The sequence below is a fragment of the Mauremys mutica genome, chromosome 6 (genome assembly GCF_020497125.1).
Source record: "Mauremys mutica isolate MM-2020 ecotype Southern chromosome 6, ASM2049712v1, whole genome shotgun sequence".
NCBI classification, from domain to species: domain Eukaryota; kingdom Metazoa; phylum Chordata; order Testudines; family Geoemydidae; genus Mauremys; species Mauremys mutica.
The window spans coordinates 100,964,257-100,982,367 of NC_059077.1; the positions used below are offsets into that span (position 1 = coordinate 100,964,257).

General features: G+C 40.1%; 1 protein-coding gene across 5 annotated transcripts in view; it reads right to left on the reverse strand.

Moving 5' to 3' along the window:
- Nucleotides 1-18,111, reverse strand: part of CNTLN (centlein) — a 268,961-nt gene that overhangs the window by 74,777 nt on the left and 176,073 nt on the right. For all 5 annotated transcript variants that reach the window (XM_045021860.1, XM_045021859.1, XM_045021864.1 and 2 more), the window contains 4 exons: nucleotides 14,310-14,851; nucleotides 10,817-10,991; nucleotides 5,304-5,397; nucleotides 4,375-4,595 (listed from right to left, as the gene is read on the reverse strand). In XM_045021860.1, coding sequence (XP_044877795.1) covers nucleotides 4,375-4,595; nucleotides 5,304-5,397; nucleotides 10,817-10,991; nucleotides 14,310-14,851 — 1,032 coding nt within the window. The remainder of the gene's footprint in view (nucleotides 1-4,374; nucleotides 4,596-5,303; nucleotides 5,398-10,816; nucleotides 10,992-14,309; nucleotides 14,852-18,111) is intronic.

The window sequence follows — 18,111 nt, forward strand, 5'->3', positions numbered from 1 at the left end:
GAGAAAAATCTCAAACATGGTCCGTCTCCCACGAGCTAGAAGTTTTATTACATAGTGTTACAGTAACTTTAACCGGGTGAGAGGAGATTAGTGTGTCTTTTTCGTACACCCTCCTCCACAACATTAAGCCGCCCAGCCACCATTTCCAATTCACTTCCCCTTCCTGTCCCATTAAGCCATTAGAAGCTAAGGATATGTCTACACTGCAATGTAAGCCCAGAGTTCGTGGGACATGAGTCAGCTAACCCTGGGTTAGAGAACCCAGGACTTGAGCTGTTGACACCGATTGTTAACCCTAGGTTAAAATGTTTCTAACCTGGGGCTCTGGCACCCTTACTTCAGTATGCAGACCTGAGTCAAGCCAGCCACTTCCTAGACTCCCCAGCACCCACCAAAAATGTGGCTGCTCTAACCCTTTGACTGTGGTGCACTGTTGAAATCTTGACTGTCCACCCTGCATATTACAGGAAGGTTGAACCGCTTGCCAGTACAGCCTGATGTGGTGTCATTTTGGTCAGTGCACTTCCAACTACTGGAGCCAGCAACATAGAAGAGGCACTTTTTGAAGAACTGCTCTTGCTTGTGCTTTCATGCCTGTGTCAGGAAATGGACAGAGCTTTTGTGAGGCACTGGTGGCCATTTCGATGGTGTTTTTCTAACACACCAAAGGCACCTGCCACAGGTTACGATAGAGCAGGAGGAGGAGGAGTACCCAGCCGTGGCAGACTCAAACTGGCTGACACTTCTCAATAAACTCAGTACAGCCTCTCATGCCCCCTATATAGACCAGTACTTCTGGAGCAGGGCCACAAGCACAGACTAGTGGGATCACCATTGTCATGCAGGCCTGGGATAACCAGGAGCGAGTCCAGAACTTTAGCATGAAGAAAGCTGCATTTCTGGAGCTTTGTGAGCACCATAAAGGCACGTGCATCAGAACACCCCTGCCAGCCCAGAAGCGGGTTGCTATAGCTGTCTAGAAGCTGGCTATCCCAGACTGATATCGGTCCATTGCAAACCAGTTTGGTATTGGTCAACTGTGGGTTAAGTGGTGGTGGAGGTTTCTGAGGAAGTCGGGTGTGCTGTTTACCCTAAGGTGATATTTCTGAAGGGCTGGCTTTGAGAGAATGGAGTTTCCAAACTGTGCTGGGGCCACTGATGGGACTCCTTTGCCCTCCTCAAGGGGGTTCTCTCAATCCAAAGCTCTTGGTAACCCTTTGCGAGGCAGTGTCGGGAAATAAATCAATGGGAACTTGGCCCATCTGTCTGATTAAAAATTGGCACAAACCCAAAGTGCTTTTATCCAAAATTACTATCTCCAGAATACACAGATATGTAAATGGTTAGAGCTCCTCAAATCTATGGTTACCCACAATTTGGAAAGGTCTTGAGTGGTCTAACGGCAAGGTTCAGGTGGCCAGCCCTCCGCCTGTAACTGAGGATTCCAAGAGATGTCCAGAATGTCAAATCCAAATCACTCGCACCTTTTTCCCTTTTTATGCTCAAAATGTCACATAGCTTGTCAATCACCAATAACCGCGTCGCAAGAAGTTTATTAAGCAAGAAGTTTCAAGCCATTAGTTGTTTTTGTTGTTAGTTGTTTTGTTCAAGTCGTTAGTTGTGTTTTTGCGGAGTCTGCAGTATCATGGGCTCCGACACACACACACCAGAAGTCAAATATAGATGGACTTCCTATCTTTCCAAAACTGCATTTTGAAATAAGCAAGACAGGATGGCACAGGATCATACTCAATTGTCATGGTCACTCCCCCTCCTCTCCTGGCCTGCCTACTTATGCTAAGGCTGCTACAAAGGCCTTACAGCTGCTTTTGGCAATAAGCATAATAATCAATATTCCAGTACTAGCGGTGGCCTAGGCATTTTGCTGGGCTGTCAAAATCTCCCCTAACAAGCACATAAACCAAAAAGGGTACAAGTTCATTGTTATGCAGGCCTTTGTGGACCACAGAGGGCAATTTATGAATATCAACATGGGTTGCACTGGAATATTTCATGATGCCAGGGTTTTCCAATGATTAGGAGTCTACATTCATGGACAGGCTGGGACACTATTTCTACCAAATGACTGTCATAAATGGAGTTACTGTCTCCACCGTTATTCTGGGGGACCCTGCATACCTCCTTTTGCCTTGGCTTATGAAACCAGCACCCAGTCAAACTCCTCATAAAACAGGCATGATTTTGACAAGCTGCCCAAATTGCTGTTCTGGTCCCTAGTTTTCCAGTACTCACTCTTGAGCCGCTTATTCCACTCCCTGCACTGTCTGGTAAATTTGCAAAGCTGTCAGGTTCTTCGCTATTTGCTAGTATGTGTGGGCATTCCTAGTTTTGCTAGCCTTGCACCAGAGATTTACCAAAATCAGGCTGTGCTCCCATGACCATGAAGCAGCACACTTTGCAATAGGCTTTTTCTGTTCAGTTTCCATTGCAAGGACATAAAGCTCTGTGCTTGTCTGTTTACAGCTCAGTGGTAAGAAGGGTGAATGCTGACTCTCTGAGCTGCTAACATACACCAAGAGCGGTTGCTTCTGTTTTCAACAGAGTAGATTCAAGATTCTTGACAAAGAAGTTGGCCCATGGGGTTATGGGATACTTTTTAGATGTCTCCCAGGACCCAAGTCAAGAGGGGCTGCATCTACACTGCAAAGCAATAGGGCTTGAACCCTGGGTTAAGGCTTGACCTGGGCTTAGACACTGCACCTCTGCAGGGTATTGGACCCTGAGTCCGAGCCCTCGGTTAGTGGGCTTTGTATGTGGACGGAAGGGAGGTTAGGTCTGAGCCTGACTCTGAGCCCAGGCTTACACTGCAGTGTAAACATACCCTGAAAGTGTGCACAAAAAGGCTGGTAGAATCTGTGAACTTTAAGAAAAGCTGTTTTTTTTAGGTGAGGGTATATCTCAGGAACCTCTTGTTCAAATGATCCCAAATTTGGGTCACTAATTCTACCACATATGCCAACTAGGCATAGCAGATTTCAAGACAACCCAGCTACGCATGCAGATTTTAGAGCACTTAGAAGAATCATCATTTACATAGAAAGCTGGTCTTAACCTTAACTATAGCAGACCTGGTGGTCCAGTATAATTTATGCTTATATCCTGGCAATACAACATGGACATCCTTTTATTTGTTGTTCCCGGTTTGCTTTCTTGTTGAGCTCCAAAGTCTGGATCTACATTACCTGTTCTATCTACATTACATGTTACTCCCTGTGAAAATAATACAGTCCATGAACCTCTACATTATGATACTGCTTATGAGGTAGGGAGAGCTCCACTAATCATTAGATATGCCTTTGGACCATCTGCATTTGAACATTTCAAACATACATTTCATAATGCATACACAGTTATGCAAAAGGTATAACAGAAATGAGATTTTCCCTCCCTCTGGAAATTAGTAGCTCCCCCTATCCCAAACAGTAAAAAGGACTGGTCTTGATACAGTTTTCACCTTATCTGCAAATAGAAAAATTCAGAGAAGATTGGGGAAGGGAGGGAGAGAAGAGAAATTTGATCTCTTTTTTAATGCCTGCCTCCTTCCAGCAAGTCCATCTGTTGTAGCACTGTTATTTTGTAGGCAGGGTATTTTTGTGTGACCAACAGGAGACAATTACTGCAGAAATGTTGAATCAGCTCTATAAAAAGGCAGGCCAGTCACTACAGCATGAGTAGCAAGGGGGTCCAGCTGAGGAGTTTTCATATACATTAACACAATATATATATATATATATATAAGTGACAGTGAGGAAAAACAGGAAGGAATAGGAGTATGGATGAAGTGGAGAGAAGGCTAAAGAAGGGGAGGGAAAGCTGGCATTTTGGGGGGGAATTAACCAAATGGCAGTTTATCTTTCAGTTTGCTAGTTTCCAGTTTCATAAAACTTGCTCTCTAACTGCCCCCACCTTAGCAGAGAAATCTAGGATTAAAAAACGACGTAGGGCTGATTCTAGATCCTGACCAAAGAGGACAGAAACAGCACAAGCTGTTCCACTCTACGCCAGCATCTGAAGCTAGTCCGTTATCCCCCAAATCACTGACGCTGGTACAGGAATGGGTGTGGCTAGACTATCTTACCTCCTCAGGGAAGCTTCCTCACAGTTAGGGCTCAATGGAATTGAGACCTCTCTTTTAATAACCATCTGTAGATGGTAACGGACTCAAAACCCTTGTATAAAATATGCTCATTTGTAACGTGTTTAGCAAACATGCTCTATCAAAATATTGACCACAACAAGGAACATAAATTAAATTCTGACATAATTCCATGGAATTATACAAGAGGTGAATTTGGCTGTCAGACTTCAGCAATGTGATCTTTCTGTTACATTTTACCATAGAGTTGTCATTACCTGTATTGTTCGTCTGCTGGTTTGAAGTCTTTGATCAGCCAGATGTAGTTGAGATGTTAGTTTTTCATTGGCTTCCTTAAATTCTTTGACAGAAGATACTGTTGTCCTTTTTGCATTCTGCAGAACAGCTATCTGCTGCTGCAAGGACTTAATTCGTTCCCGCAATAAAACAGAGCAGCCTGGTTTCTGGACCACAATATTTCTTCTTTTCTCTCTGTTTACTAAACATAAAGTGGCAGGTCACCAAACTGGAAGGTCATGGCATAATTATTAAATTGCTTTTAGTTTTTCATTAGCCTTCCAAAGTGTGGTTCTGTCTGAAAAATGACGCTAAAAGCAGCTTGTAGGGTTCCATGTTTATTGTCTCTCAATGACTTCCAGATCAAGCTGGTTCAGGTTACATATAAAGGGTTGTTTTTTTTTCTAACTGCCAGCTCTGCAAATTCAGCCTGGGATTTGGAAGTCAAACCCGATTCCAAGTTTCTCATTGATGCATTACCAACAATAAAGATTCTACAATCAGTGCTTAATTAACAGATTTTTTTAAGGTCTGAGCCAGATCAGAATACAGCTCATTCTGTCTCACAGCTGTATTGGCTCTCAAGGGCTAAAAGGAATAGAAAGTAGTAAAAACTTACGTTAGTCAGTAAAATCAATAGGTTGGAGATAGAAACAAAAATTAGATAAGCTGAGCAAGAAGATGCCATCTTACATAATCACTATTCCGAATAGAACTTCATTAAAATAAAGGACCAAATTTTAAAATGTATGTATATGCCACATTTCAATAGGCAAATACTAAGACAGCATATAATTGGGTATGTGCACAGTAATGGTGCTTGCATGCAAACACTAGGCATGCAAAAACACCCTTGCATATCTTTTTCTTTCTTTCATGACCTGGCCCCAAATGTATCTAAAATTCCTACCTTTGTTTATAACTGATGGATGAGCTGTTATGAGAGGACTGATCTTCCTCCTTTGGGAATGTGATTTTTCAATGTCCTTGTTCTGTGTGTTGCCCTAAATAAAGAACAGCAGCACAAAGATTAAGCAGCTTTCTACTTTGACACATCTACTGTTAACACTCCAGAGCTTACTGATTTGTATGGAAATAAATGTCAGAACTCCCCATCTCAAATAAGCAAAATTAAAATAAATAAAACTATGCAGAAGTGTGGACAAATAGCACTATAGTGAAAAGTACTGGTTTATTTCCTTTCCATAGGGAGTAGGAAAACACATTTTAAAACTGTAAAGAAGAGCACTGTCCTACAAAGAAAATAATTCTCACAGGATCCCAACTATGGCATAAGCAAGGGGATAAAAGTGTACTGCAATACCACTGTATGATGCTATGGGAGATGTATCATTCTTAATAAAATATACACTGATCATCTTTAGGATGAAAGAGGTTCTCATACTTCAGGACCTACAATATCCCACTTTTCATGACATTTAAGTAACAAGATAATGGCTCAAAGATTCAAATGCTTGCGTACACTTTTGCAAAAGTCCAAATTAGAAATAGCATGCAACACCTATGGGCATACACAATCCCCAATTCCTGTGTTTGACTACACCTAAATCAGGTGCATGCACTTTTAAAGATTAGTCCTAGAATATCTCAATATAAAATGATAATTGCTGCTACACTCTAATCTAAATAGGCTAATAACCTGTTCAATGTGCACTGACACAAGTAGAAAGATGAACAATGTTGCTTGCCATATACAGAAGGAATATAAGTAAGTAATACATGCACAGAAGTGGGTAAAATTTGATTCATTAAAAAAAGAAACTATTCATTTCCTTGCTTTTAAGTCCTTAATCAGTTCTGAAATAAAGTTTTGTTTTTGGTATTCCCTATGTTTTTTAATTTGTTTTCAAAATATATATAATAATAATGGAGATATACCCATCTCCTAGAACTGGAAGGGACCCCAAAGGGTCATTGAGTCTAGCCCCCTGCCTTCACTAGCAGGACCAAGTACTGATTTTGCCCCAGAGCCCTAAGTGGCCCCCTCAAGGACTGAACTCACAACCCTGGGTTTAGCAGGCCAATGCTCAAACCACTGAGCTATCCCTCCCCCCAAAATATTGCAATTTTTCTTTTGTGTAGGTAAAGAACTATATATTTCTTAAATTGTAAATAACCAGAATGTAAGTCGCAAGATTTAATACAGTGAACAATGATGCCCAATCTAATCTAATAATCTAAAATGCCTCGGTAATGTAGACAGCCATGCATGTATGTGCAGAAGCTCCTTTCAGCCCAAATGGTAGGAAAAAGTGCTAAAAAGTCACAGCAAATTAATTGTTAGACTTATTGACTAGGATTCTTCGTTCAACAGAAAATATCTAACGCACTAAGTAACAGCTTCCCAACTAAATTACTCTTTGTGCCTTAGTGGTCCCATCTAAAAGAATCTGACTAATAATATGGTGGTATTTTTTCCACATAGATCTTGAAGTACTTTACAATGGTAAGTAAGCATTGCACCACCATTTTACATTTGGTCTATGGATAGAAATTTGAAATAACTGTATGAGAGGTGCTGTGGTCTACTGAATACATTTGTCCACTACCACAGAGAACAGAGCTCCCTTTCCAGCTCAGCCATTGGCTTCTTAAGTAACCTTAAGTAAAGAATGGTTATTTTCCCTAAAGTATGTCAGCATGGATCCCATTTGAGGCATGCAGCACCTCCTGTGAAATCCTAGACACTTCTGAAGAGTAATGTCTGTTGGGCCCATGCATGTGCCTTTTTTGTGCTCCCATATGGGGCACAAAGGATGGAGCAGCTGTGACCCTCCATCAGTTCCTTTGCTATTCACAGCCCATGTTAGTGGAGGACTCCAAAGAACCAGGATTGAGGGTAGGACAAGGGATCCACACTGACTACAACATCTCCAAGAACCACAGTTCCTGTAGGGTAAGTAACCGTTCTTCCTTCTTCAAATATGTGTCATCGTGGATCCCACTGTAGATGACTGGCAAGTAGTCACTCTGAATGGTGGGAAGGAGATGTATCAGCTATATCAGTCAGACATTGAAAAACTGTTTGTTCCAAACTTGGCATTCAGCCGAGCTGCCGTGTTAAGGGCACAATGTTAAATGAAAGTCAGTGAGTTGCTCCATATCACTGTTTTACAGATCTCAGATACTGGCACATTTCTGAAGCAGACTTAACTAAATGCCTGTGCCCTGGTGGTGCGAGCGCACCTGGATGTTTGGATGGAGAAGCTCACTCACCAGCTAATTGGTAAGAGGTGGAGATGCAGATGTGATCCACTCAGAGAGCTTCTGTGATGCAATGGTTTAGGCATTTCAATGTTCTGGATACAGTCTGAAAGATTTAGTCCTGACAGTGTAACAAATCAAGAGTTTAGAACCCTCCAAAGTATGCAGCTTTCTCTCACCCAGCATCAAATGTAGTTTTGGGAAGAGTACTGACAAGTTAAATGAGTAATTTAGGTGGAACTCCAAGACCCCCTTAGAGGGGAATCTAGGGTGTGGTCTCAGAACCACCTTGTCACTATTAAAGGATGTGTAAGGAGGTCTGGCCATAAGGGCCTGGAGCTCACTGATCATCCAGGCCACGGAAGACAACCTTAAGGATAAGGTGAATGTCTGAGTTTCAAGATAATGACAGTAAGATCTCAAGTAAGAGTGCAATGGACAGGAGGAACAGATCTCCTCCACGGGCAGTGCAGAGGATTACAATGCTCGCAGTGCCGTGGTTGGTCCGGGTACCGGCAGGTGCCTTGGTGCTGATGATGGTTCTAGCTTTTCCAGTGGTGTGTCATCGGATATGGGCATCTATGATGAGGGGTCTGATGCTGAATCCAGGGTCAGTATCAGAGGAGTCATCCTTTGTAGGCTGCTCCTTATCCACCAGTCCTCAACACAATGCGGGACTTGGTGGATTTCTCTCCAGAGGCTTTTCATGGTCTGTCCTTGCATAAAGATCCTGAGCTCCATCTGGAATCTCTGCCTTGGTGTTTAGAGTAGTCCCTCTTAGTGCCGGTCTTCAGTACCAGAGGTGTCGGTGTCTGCTTTGGTACCAGTGTCTGTAATGGTAGTGGAGTAAGCTTTGGTACTGGGGACATCAATGACAGTGCCATTCCAGTTTTTTCTTGGCACCATCTTCTCAACACTGGTCTTCACAGTTGCTAGTCTGCTAGATGGGGCACTGGATAAAGTCAGTTTGTCTGCTGCTACGACTCTGATGCCCCCTTCTTCAGATCTGAAGAGACCTTCATAAATTCCTGTAGGCCATGAACCAAGACATCATGGTTTACCCAGCCTGTCCTGCTTCACCAGAAGAGTCCCCATGTACTAGCCAGTTTCACTGAGACTGAGATTTTGTTCAAGTTTCAATAAAACTTTTGTGCTTCTAGTCACCCCAGAGACTGCCTTGGCTAGCTCTTCCATTAGGATCACAGTGAATGGTTCACTCAAGAGAGCCCAGCCATCCCTCAGCCACCCTTCCATTGCTTTCCAGCTGCCCTCAAGTTATGGACGTCGGAAATCCCACCTTCTTCCGCGCAGAAGGTAAATACATAAAGACTACATAAATCATAAAGACTACAGCTGTAGAAGAGTTTAACTGGGGGCAGCCCCAGTCCAGTGAGAGGAATGTTTTAGCTTTGTGTCCAGGCTTGAGCTAGTAGGCACAAGAATAGAGGAACAGGAAAGCTGTAGCGGACAAAGGGTGATCAGATCACCAAGGACAAGACTAGGCTGCATAGATTCCTGACAGCAGGAAGGCTGGCAATCTCCCTGCTAGTCCTGGAAAGCCAGTTTCTGGGGAGCAGTGGCACCCCAGATCCCAGTTTCTCCAGCTCTTGCTCCCCAGTAGGTAGGCTGCTGCAGAGATAGGGAGCCATCTGGGTAGCTGGAAATTTTCCAGAAAATCTGTTTTGGTGCTTCGGAAATGGAATTTTTAAAAAATGTTTGTTCCATGGAGAATTTTACATTTCCAACTTTTTCTTCCAATTTGGAAATCTGAATTTTTCTAAGGACCGGAAATGTCGGTTTCCACTCAGCTCTGATCAATATCATGGAGGTGGTGATAGGGAAAGGAGGGATGGCAGAAATGACGTCTCTCAGTTTGTCAACCCTAAGAGTACTACGTGATGCGAGGAATTTATAATTTAATACCATAAAGACACGGACAGATTTTTAAAGGAACCGAATGGGGTAGGTGGGTATCTACCGGTATTTTCAAAAGGGCATAAGCTCCTAACGCCAACTGATTTTGATGGAAGTTAGGTGCATAGGCAGACACTTTTGAAAATCCAGGCACCTATCGGCAAGACAAGTACTCCTGGTTATACTGAACATTTTACAATGATATTTCTTAATTTTGCACCAAGATCTACAGTACAAAGAAAAGATTATTCAAGTTCTGACAATCAGAATGGTATGTTTACTTCCTTTTGTTCTTCACCACAAAAATAATACTTTAAACCTGATGGGTTTGTTGTTTGTTTATTTTTACATACATTTATTCCTTTGTTTCCTCAAATTAAATCCAAGAGGACAAACCAAAAACAAATTGCAGTCAAATATGCAGCTATAAGGAAAAAAAGCGTAGTTCAATTACTAAATGCAGCCAAGTGGCTTAAAATCCAGACTTCAAGGTTTTGCCTTTGTAATGCCAAAATCAACAGTTCTGAATGGTTTAAACTGCACTTCTCAGATCTTGTGCATCAATCTTCAAAGTAGATCAAATATCATGTGAGAAACCCTACTATGAGGCAATACTTGGGAGTAACAGGCTCCTGGATGCCCCAGAAATACTGTTTGGTCCATGTTTGCTCCTGCAAAAAGTCAATGGTGCCAGGAGGATAGAAAATCTATTTTTGTCTCCTCATGGGGGCAATCACCTATCACTAACAGTACTCCCTCCAAGCCAGGATGCTTGAGAACTAAAAAACTTTGCGGGACTTTCACTGTCAATTTAAGTCACTGTCAGAGTGACTATTGGTACCACTGAGAACTTAAACCCAAGTTATACGTCCACAGACAAACAAGAAATGAAATAGCTAACACACCTTCTACTACAGGATTGCAAACAAAAAGTCAATGATTCTAGGGTAATTTATTTGAAAATACTGATAATTCATAAATTGAAATTGATTGAGATAAATGTTTGCTAGCCCATATGTTATTGATGAGTCATGTTTTTGTTTAGTTTTGTGAGTACATCTTGTAGGCAATTCTCATCCTAAGAAATTATTCAGCTAGAGAGATACTCAAGGAATAGACTACTGGCTATATGTTCAGCTTCCAATAATGTTTGGTAATGGCTCTACTAGACTGATTAGTTCAGTATGAGGAAACACTGAAGTATTGTAACCTATAAAAATATTTACTAAAAATTGCTTATTTGAAAATCATAGGATACATTTTAATGCACAAGTTATACTGTACCTTTTTGTGATATAGTCGACTCTTGTCTTCTAAATGTGCAATATTGTGGACCATCTGATTATCTTGTATTTGATATTTTTCCTGTTGATCATTTGTGTCTGTTAGTGAATCAACGTTTTGGACTGTTTTCATAATTATTGATCCCACGCTTTCAGAAGTTGGTATTTCAGAGTCACTAAAATAGCATATTTGGGGGCGAAAAATCAATGTTCTTGTTAAAAAGTTGAAATATCTAATAAGGGATCACAAAATATACCATGTGATTAGTCACACACATTACAAATGCGAACTGTCTTAAGCACTTTAAAAACAGTTGGTGAGCAATGCATAATCTGGAAAATATTAATTTGACTCAATTAATGAATACCTACAAATAACACATTTGTAACAAGCATTTCACAAATGAAAAGAAATCTCAAATTCTGCTAATTTCAATTTTTACTGAATTCTACTTGAACAGCTCCATCTATAGTCTTCTGTAATTATAGTTTACAAGAGGATGCATGATACTAGTGACAAGTGCTTTTTGTTGTAGACCAGAAAGCTGACATAATCAAAAAGCTGTGCTACAGTATATTGTAAGTCCTGTGACCTGTGACCTGATTCCAAAGATGTACTGCATTTCCTCTTAAAACTAATTGTTATTGAAAACAAAAACAAAGAAACAAAGCTAAAAATAACCCCACCCTGCTTATTTTAAGACCCAGTCTGACTGATCGGGCACATGCATGCTGTTTATCACAGAAGGTTTGATGCATAACAAATATCTAAAATAAAGGTCAATTTTTGGCAAAGGTCAACAATCTTGACATTGTTAATCTGAGAGATTCAAAAACAATCCTCATCTGTTATTATGGGTATGTTTGTGTGTCAGATATCTAAATTCTTTGGGGGCAGGAAACACGTAATACTCTGTGTTCTGCAACTACTGTATTCATTTAATACAAAATAATAATGGCAATATACTTCTTCACTGTTTCACTTGAACTATATATTTGCAATGCTGATAAATTTGTTAAATTAAGTTAAATTTGTTAAATTAAGCTTTAGTGAAATATCTAAAGTGCAGCTCTTTAGAGTTTACTGACTCCTTTAAAAACTTGGTACTTGCTGTTTAAAACTGCTTACTGTACAGATCAATTGCAAATCCTAATACCTGGGTTTTCTTCCAGGCTCTGCAATTAACTTGCTTTGTGACCTAGTGTGCCCTTCTTTTCTATAGCTTTTGTAAGGCTCCTCATCACTTTATTCCTAAGGAAATTTCCACTGTCATTTCAGCTGGTCCTTGAGCTTCTGCAGTACCTTCTGCTGATGATTAAACAGCCACAGTTGGTGGTGTTCACAAGCCCCTGCCTTGAAGTCAGCTCTTCTCACTGCTACAAGATGGAGAGGGGACCTAATTCCCCCCCCCCCCCCCGAGATCTGCAGTGCATCTGAAAGGACGATCTGGGGCAGAGGCTCACATGCCTTACCAGTTTTCTGCTTGGTCATCACCAGCTTTACCATTAGAGTTGTGGAAAAGGTGGGGAAATAAAGTCTGAGCCGTCCATTGGCACAAGATACATTTACTCTATTTCCGCCCCCCCCTCAAACTAACAGGGTGTTATATGAAGGTGCTGTTCACTTCAGTAGAGTTATAGTGGCATAAAACTGGTGTATAATGCAGTAGAGAATCAGGCCACTTAACTGGAGGAGCTGCCTCAAACTCAAAAGCAGAGTGTCTAAAAAGATGTGTTTGTATGGTGAAAAGCTTCCCCTGATGCATCAATGTGTCTCACTGACTGTGAAGAGCAGAAAGTAACATAATGTTTTGAAGATGCTGAAGTACCACCGAGGGATTTCTAATTGTGTTGATGTTCCTTTGCAGCTGAATGCTTTGAAAGAATGTTCTGTCATGTAGAAAATATAAGACTTGAACCCTGAAACTTAGAACCAGCCTTCAGTAATAAAGAACTGTATTTTTACACATGGAAAAGATATAACTAAATAAAGACATTTCCTTCAGTAGATCCTGCATTCTGGGCTATCATTGCCAAGAGCAATCTAGGAAACACTCAGGATACAACTGTCAAGGAGGATATCTTCTGGTTATTTGGGGCACGTCTTGAAGCCACTGTATTACTTTCCCTTGGTGAACAATATTATGATTAACAAAACTGTTCACAGAATGCAAAAATTAGCAAATTAAAAAAAAGGAAATACCGCTAATAATAGCAACAACAAAAAACACCAGCTATAATAGTTTGCATGAAATCAGTATGTCTGCAATATTTAAATCTAAAAAAAACCAACAACCCCAGATCATAATATAAACAACAATAGCAACAACAATACTTGACACTTATGTAGCGCTTTGCAACCATAGCTCTCAAGATACTTTGCATAGTTGGTTACATATCATTATCCCCATTTTATGCATGGGTAAGCTGAGGAACAGAGAAGTTAAGCGATTTGCTCTGGCTTGCCTACATGACCATTTAATTTCTGGACAGCTGAGGTGCAAACATACCCTGCACTAACTTGCCACACACTAAGGGTATGTCTACACTACCCGCCGGATTGGCAGGCAGCAATTGATTTATCCCAGCAGGGATTGATTTATCACATCTAGTCTAGATGGATAAATCAACCCCCGAGCCCTCTCCCTTCTGCCCAACGTGGAATTAGAACTTGCTTCTCTATTGTCTTTTGGGAACAAGATAACTAAAAACAGGAGGCTATGCGGCATTTTATATTCATTTGCCCTTGTGGCTTACAGCTGCCTCTTCAAGTGTGTGTGTGGGGACAGACAGAAGAAGAGGCAAGAATTCTAAACATTTAAGAGTTTTTTCAGTGCTTTTTGCTGGGGGGGGCTTGTGACTCAAGATTGGGGATATGTGCAGTAATACTTACTTTTAAAGAACTAATTTTTCACCACCATTCAATTAAAGTTAGTACAATGACTGTGCATAAAACATACATGAAATAATTAGTGTAGATGGTTCTTAATTTAAAGGATGTTAAACAGCTTGTAGACATCTGCTAGCAAGCTGAAATGGGTCATTCAAAATTTATCTAACTAAATTAAGGGGAAAAAATGTTTCTCCTCCCGGGTCGGCATGTCACAAGATAACTAAACCGACTTAGTAGGCTTGCCTGGGAATCCTTAGCTGTCAGTGGTGAATATGCAAAGGGCCAGCAAATTAAATCAACCTGCCAAACTGTCAATTTCAAGCCTCATGACTGCATGAAAATAGCATCACTGGAAGAAATCAAGCATTGCCTTCTTTTGGGTTTCCTGGCACCTATTCAAATACTCATGCAGTTGTGGCTAATTTTGCATGCAAATTTCAGTCAATAAGCTCAGAACAAGACCTCCCAAGATATTTCAAAAGATCTGACAGTATTTTTTCTGAATACCAAATCGACAGTAGTTGAAATTCAATCTCCATTTGCTAGTGCTTTACATATGCACGGTGTCCCCTCTACAGAGCTAAGTTAATGAGAGCCGTACCTGCTTTCACTCATATCCTCCCAGCCATCCTTATTGAAGTTCTCAAATACATTGCTCATAACCTTGATGGACTGATTGAGAAAAGCTTGGTGACGTCCCAGAGAGCTCTTTTTCTTGGCTGCTTTTAATTTAACCTTGGTTCCTGCTGTCTTACAATTACATTGCCCATGGGTTGCTCCTACAGTGGCCATGGTAGCCAATGCTTTGGCTTTGTCCAGTGAATTTTTCAACTGCTGCACCTCACAGAGCAGATCTTCATTTTCATTTCTCAACCTGTTCGCTTCTGCCACTTGCCTCTTCAGAGAGGTAACTTCTCTCTCCAGCTCATCAATAACTAACTGAAGATCTGCTTTCTCTTTCTTTATTTCTCGAAGCTTCTTCAGTAGCTTCTCTAACTCTCTCTCTTTTGTGTCTGCATCTTCTTTGTGACATTTTATAGATGCTTTCAGATCATTTTTGTCTTTGGTTAACTGTTTGTTTACTTCTTTCAGCTTCTTTGATTCTCTTTCAAGAGCTCTAAATCTCTTTTCCAACTGGCACACCTAACGAAATTGAGTTTTAGAGTGAAACATTATACTTTACTTTTAACCTTTTAAATAGCACAAAATCAAACTGTTATATCTTAAAATTACATTTATTTTCTGAAAATAAAATCACATTTAGCACAAGGACAAAAGTAATCTAAAGTGCCTAATTCAAAAATAATTCTAAGGCAGTGTAGATGAATACATTCTAACGGCAATAATACATCTGTTGAGCAAAGGGCAGATGGTAAAAGGAGTTAAAATTCCAGACAAAGTGACACAGAAGTCTAAGTATGCCAATAAACCTTGCTGATGCGTTCCGAGATCATTACTGATTTGGTTATACGTGCTAATTCAACTTGCACAAAATTTTCAAAAAAAACCCATATACAAAACAAACAATTTTGCACAAGGTATTTAAATAATCAAACTCTTTGATGTACTTATTTAAAAACATTAAATATATCCTTTCAAAATCAGCCAGAAATTTTAATAAAAGTTTAGGGACTTTAGAATATGAAGACTGGGAACTTTTCTATTTGCAGTATAGGAAAATCCACACCATCCCAGTGAAATCTCTTTACAAGCTTGCCAAACACTGTTTGAGAAAGCATTTTTATTCATACCTAAAGACTTGCTATGTCCAAATGATGCATATGTTTTGTTGCTGATGTACTATACCGTCTAAAGAAACTCAGGATTACCTCTAATAGACTGATTCTTACTGTCCTTCAGTGCCATTGGTCAAAGTTTAAACTAAATACCACAATATTCAGCAATGAACAGCAAGTTTAATTTGAATTAGGCCCCTATAAAGGAACAGCTACTCAGATAAGATTTTTCCAAAGTGTCTTTGGGAAAATCAATGCAACTTTGGAAAAATCTGTGGAAAAATCTCACTGTCAGTTACCTAGTACACCTCTACCCCAATATAACGTGATGGTGGGGAGCCAAAAATCCCTACTGCGTTATAGGTGAAACGCCGTTATATCGGGGTAGCGGTGGCAGGGCTGCAGCAGTGATTTAAAGAGCCGGCTCTGGCCATGGGGAGCCCTAGGACCTTTAAAGCGTTGCCGGAGCCCCACTGCCGCAGCCCCGGGGTAGCAGCAGCGGGGCTCCATGGGTGATTTAAAGGGCTCGGGGCTCCCTGCAGCAGCTGGAACCCCATACCCTTTAAAGCGCCGCCGGAGCCCCGCTGCTACCGTGCTACATGCGAACCTGTGTTATATCAGGACGCATTATAGCAGGGTAGAGGTGTAGCTGATGTACCACAGTTCTTTCTCTACTCTATTTTCGGTGGGAGCTGCTGAGTGCTCAGCTCTTTGGAAAATCAGGTACCTACAGAGGAATTTAGTAGCCTAACTTTAGAAACTCATTTTATAAAATATTGGCCAGTGCCAGCACACCGCAAGAGAGTGGAATGCCAAAAACAATATCAAATTTTAAACTTTTTAAACTGAACAGTATTTCTAAAGAAATATTAGAGGTACTGACAGGCTGTATTGGGCTGAAGGTTTTTAATTGGTTTAAATCGTGTAGAATTATTTTGTCTGACGGCTGAATTTAGTTCAAATGACAGTGAAGGATCTCAGTGCACATGTTAAATTAAGAATAGTGATGTTCAAACATCCTAATATATCTTTACCAATGAGCTTGAAATCAGACCTTCAATATCTATGCTTATCCATTGCTGGACTTCCCTTGAGCAAAACGTGTGGCAGGTTTACAGTGAACAAAGAATTAGGCTATGACTGCATAAACTCATTGGGTGAAATCCTGAATCCATTGAAATCAAGGGGAATTTTGCTATTGAACTCAATGAAGCTAAGATTTTACCCATTTTACCCATCATATTTAAGATTAAGATTAGCATTTGAACCCACATCTCCAGTGGTTAAAGGCCAATACAGTACTCATCATTATCTCATTGTGCATTAAGCCCTTCCAACCTGAGCTTTCTTCATTTCTTAGTTCTTTAAAACACCTTTTACGTTCATTGTCATTTAAAGTCACTTATGGTAGTTGAAAGGAAACAGCAAATATCTTCTGGGTCTATATCCTAAGGGGTTCTCAACCGTTTTTTTTTTCCTGAGGCCCCCCCCACAACACGCTATAAAAACTCCATGGCCCACTGTTTGCCACCCCAGGCACATGCTTGCTAGGCTGGTGCCTAGAGCCGGCCCTGACTACTGTCCTAAGGTATCATCACAACAGTCTATATCCACAGAGATAAAAAATTATACAGCACCTGGCAAACAAAATTATAGTTCTGAAATATAGATAATAACCTAGTATAAACTGTGTGAAATCCTAGACTGTAGTGCTCAAATTATTTCAATTACTCACTCTGCCTTAAGATAAATGAATGTGAGCATTTCCTGTTATGCGTGTTATTATTTTAACATGATGTTTGTCATTCAGTAATAACGAGATGACAGACTTCATTACCTGACCATATGGCAAGTGTTACAAGTATATGCAATCACGTCATCTGCTGTAAATTACTGTACTTCTTACAAGTTAATTCACAAATATAAGAAAAATAGAAATAGCCATACTGACATTTTAAGGTACATGTTTGTGTTTATTCAATTTAACAATGCTCTTAAAGGTTTAATTAACTAGACCAATATAATTAGGCCAAATGACAAGCTAAAGACAAGCTAAAGGAATAGGCCTATCTGAAAAATGCATTTTCTTTGCAGCAAACAAAAACATATGGTAAAATACAAATGTGCCCTTTTAAGTGGACGCCTGTTAACATATAAAACTATTTGTGCAAAGCAAAAATGTCAATACAAAAACTGTGATTTGTTAAGAATACCTCATTATTGTACAAATAAAATATGAAAAATGCTGCATAGTATATCTGTTAAACCAATAAGCCTACTAAATGTATCTACAGTACCATTTTGTAGAGAGAGGTTACATATTTAAGAACTTTTTTTAAAACAGTATTTTTTTAAAATTTAAAATATGCTAAGTTAATTTATTACCAAATCACTGTTATGCACAGATGTGATTCTCTAGCAAAACAGCTGTATGGATTCACATCTGACAATGTGTACAGTTAAATAAACTTTGGCAAAGGAAAATAAAAATTTCGGAACTCAAAAGCTGTGAATAATAAGCAGATGCTCCTATTTTAATTTAGATAACGTGTTGGTTTATTGCAGTTCATTTTGTCTTTAAACACATTTTTAATTTGCTCTGACATTAACAGCATTTATCTCACATGATGCATCAATATCTACTGCACTAACATTGATTTTTGACAT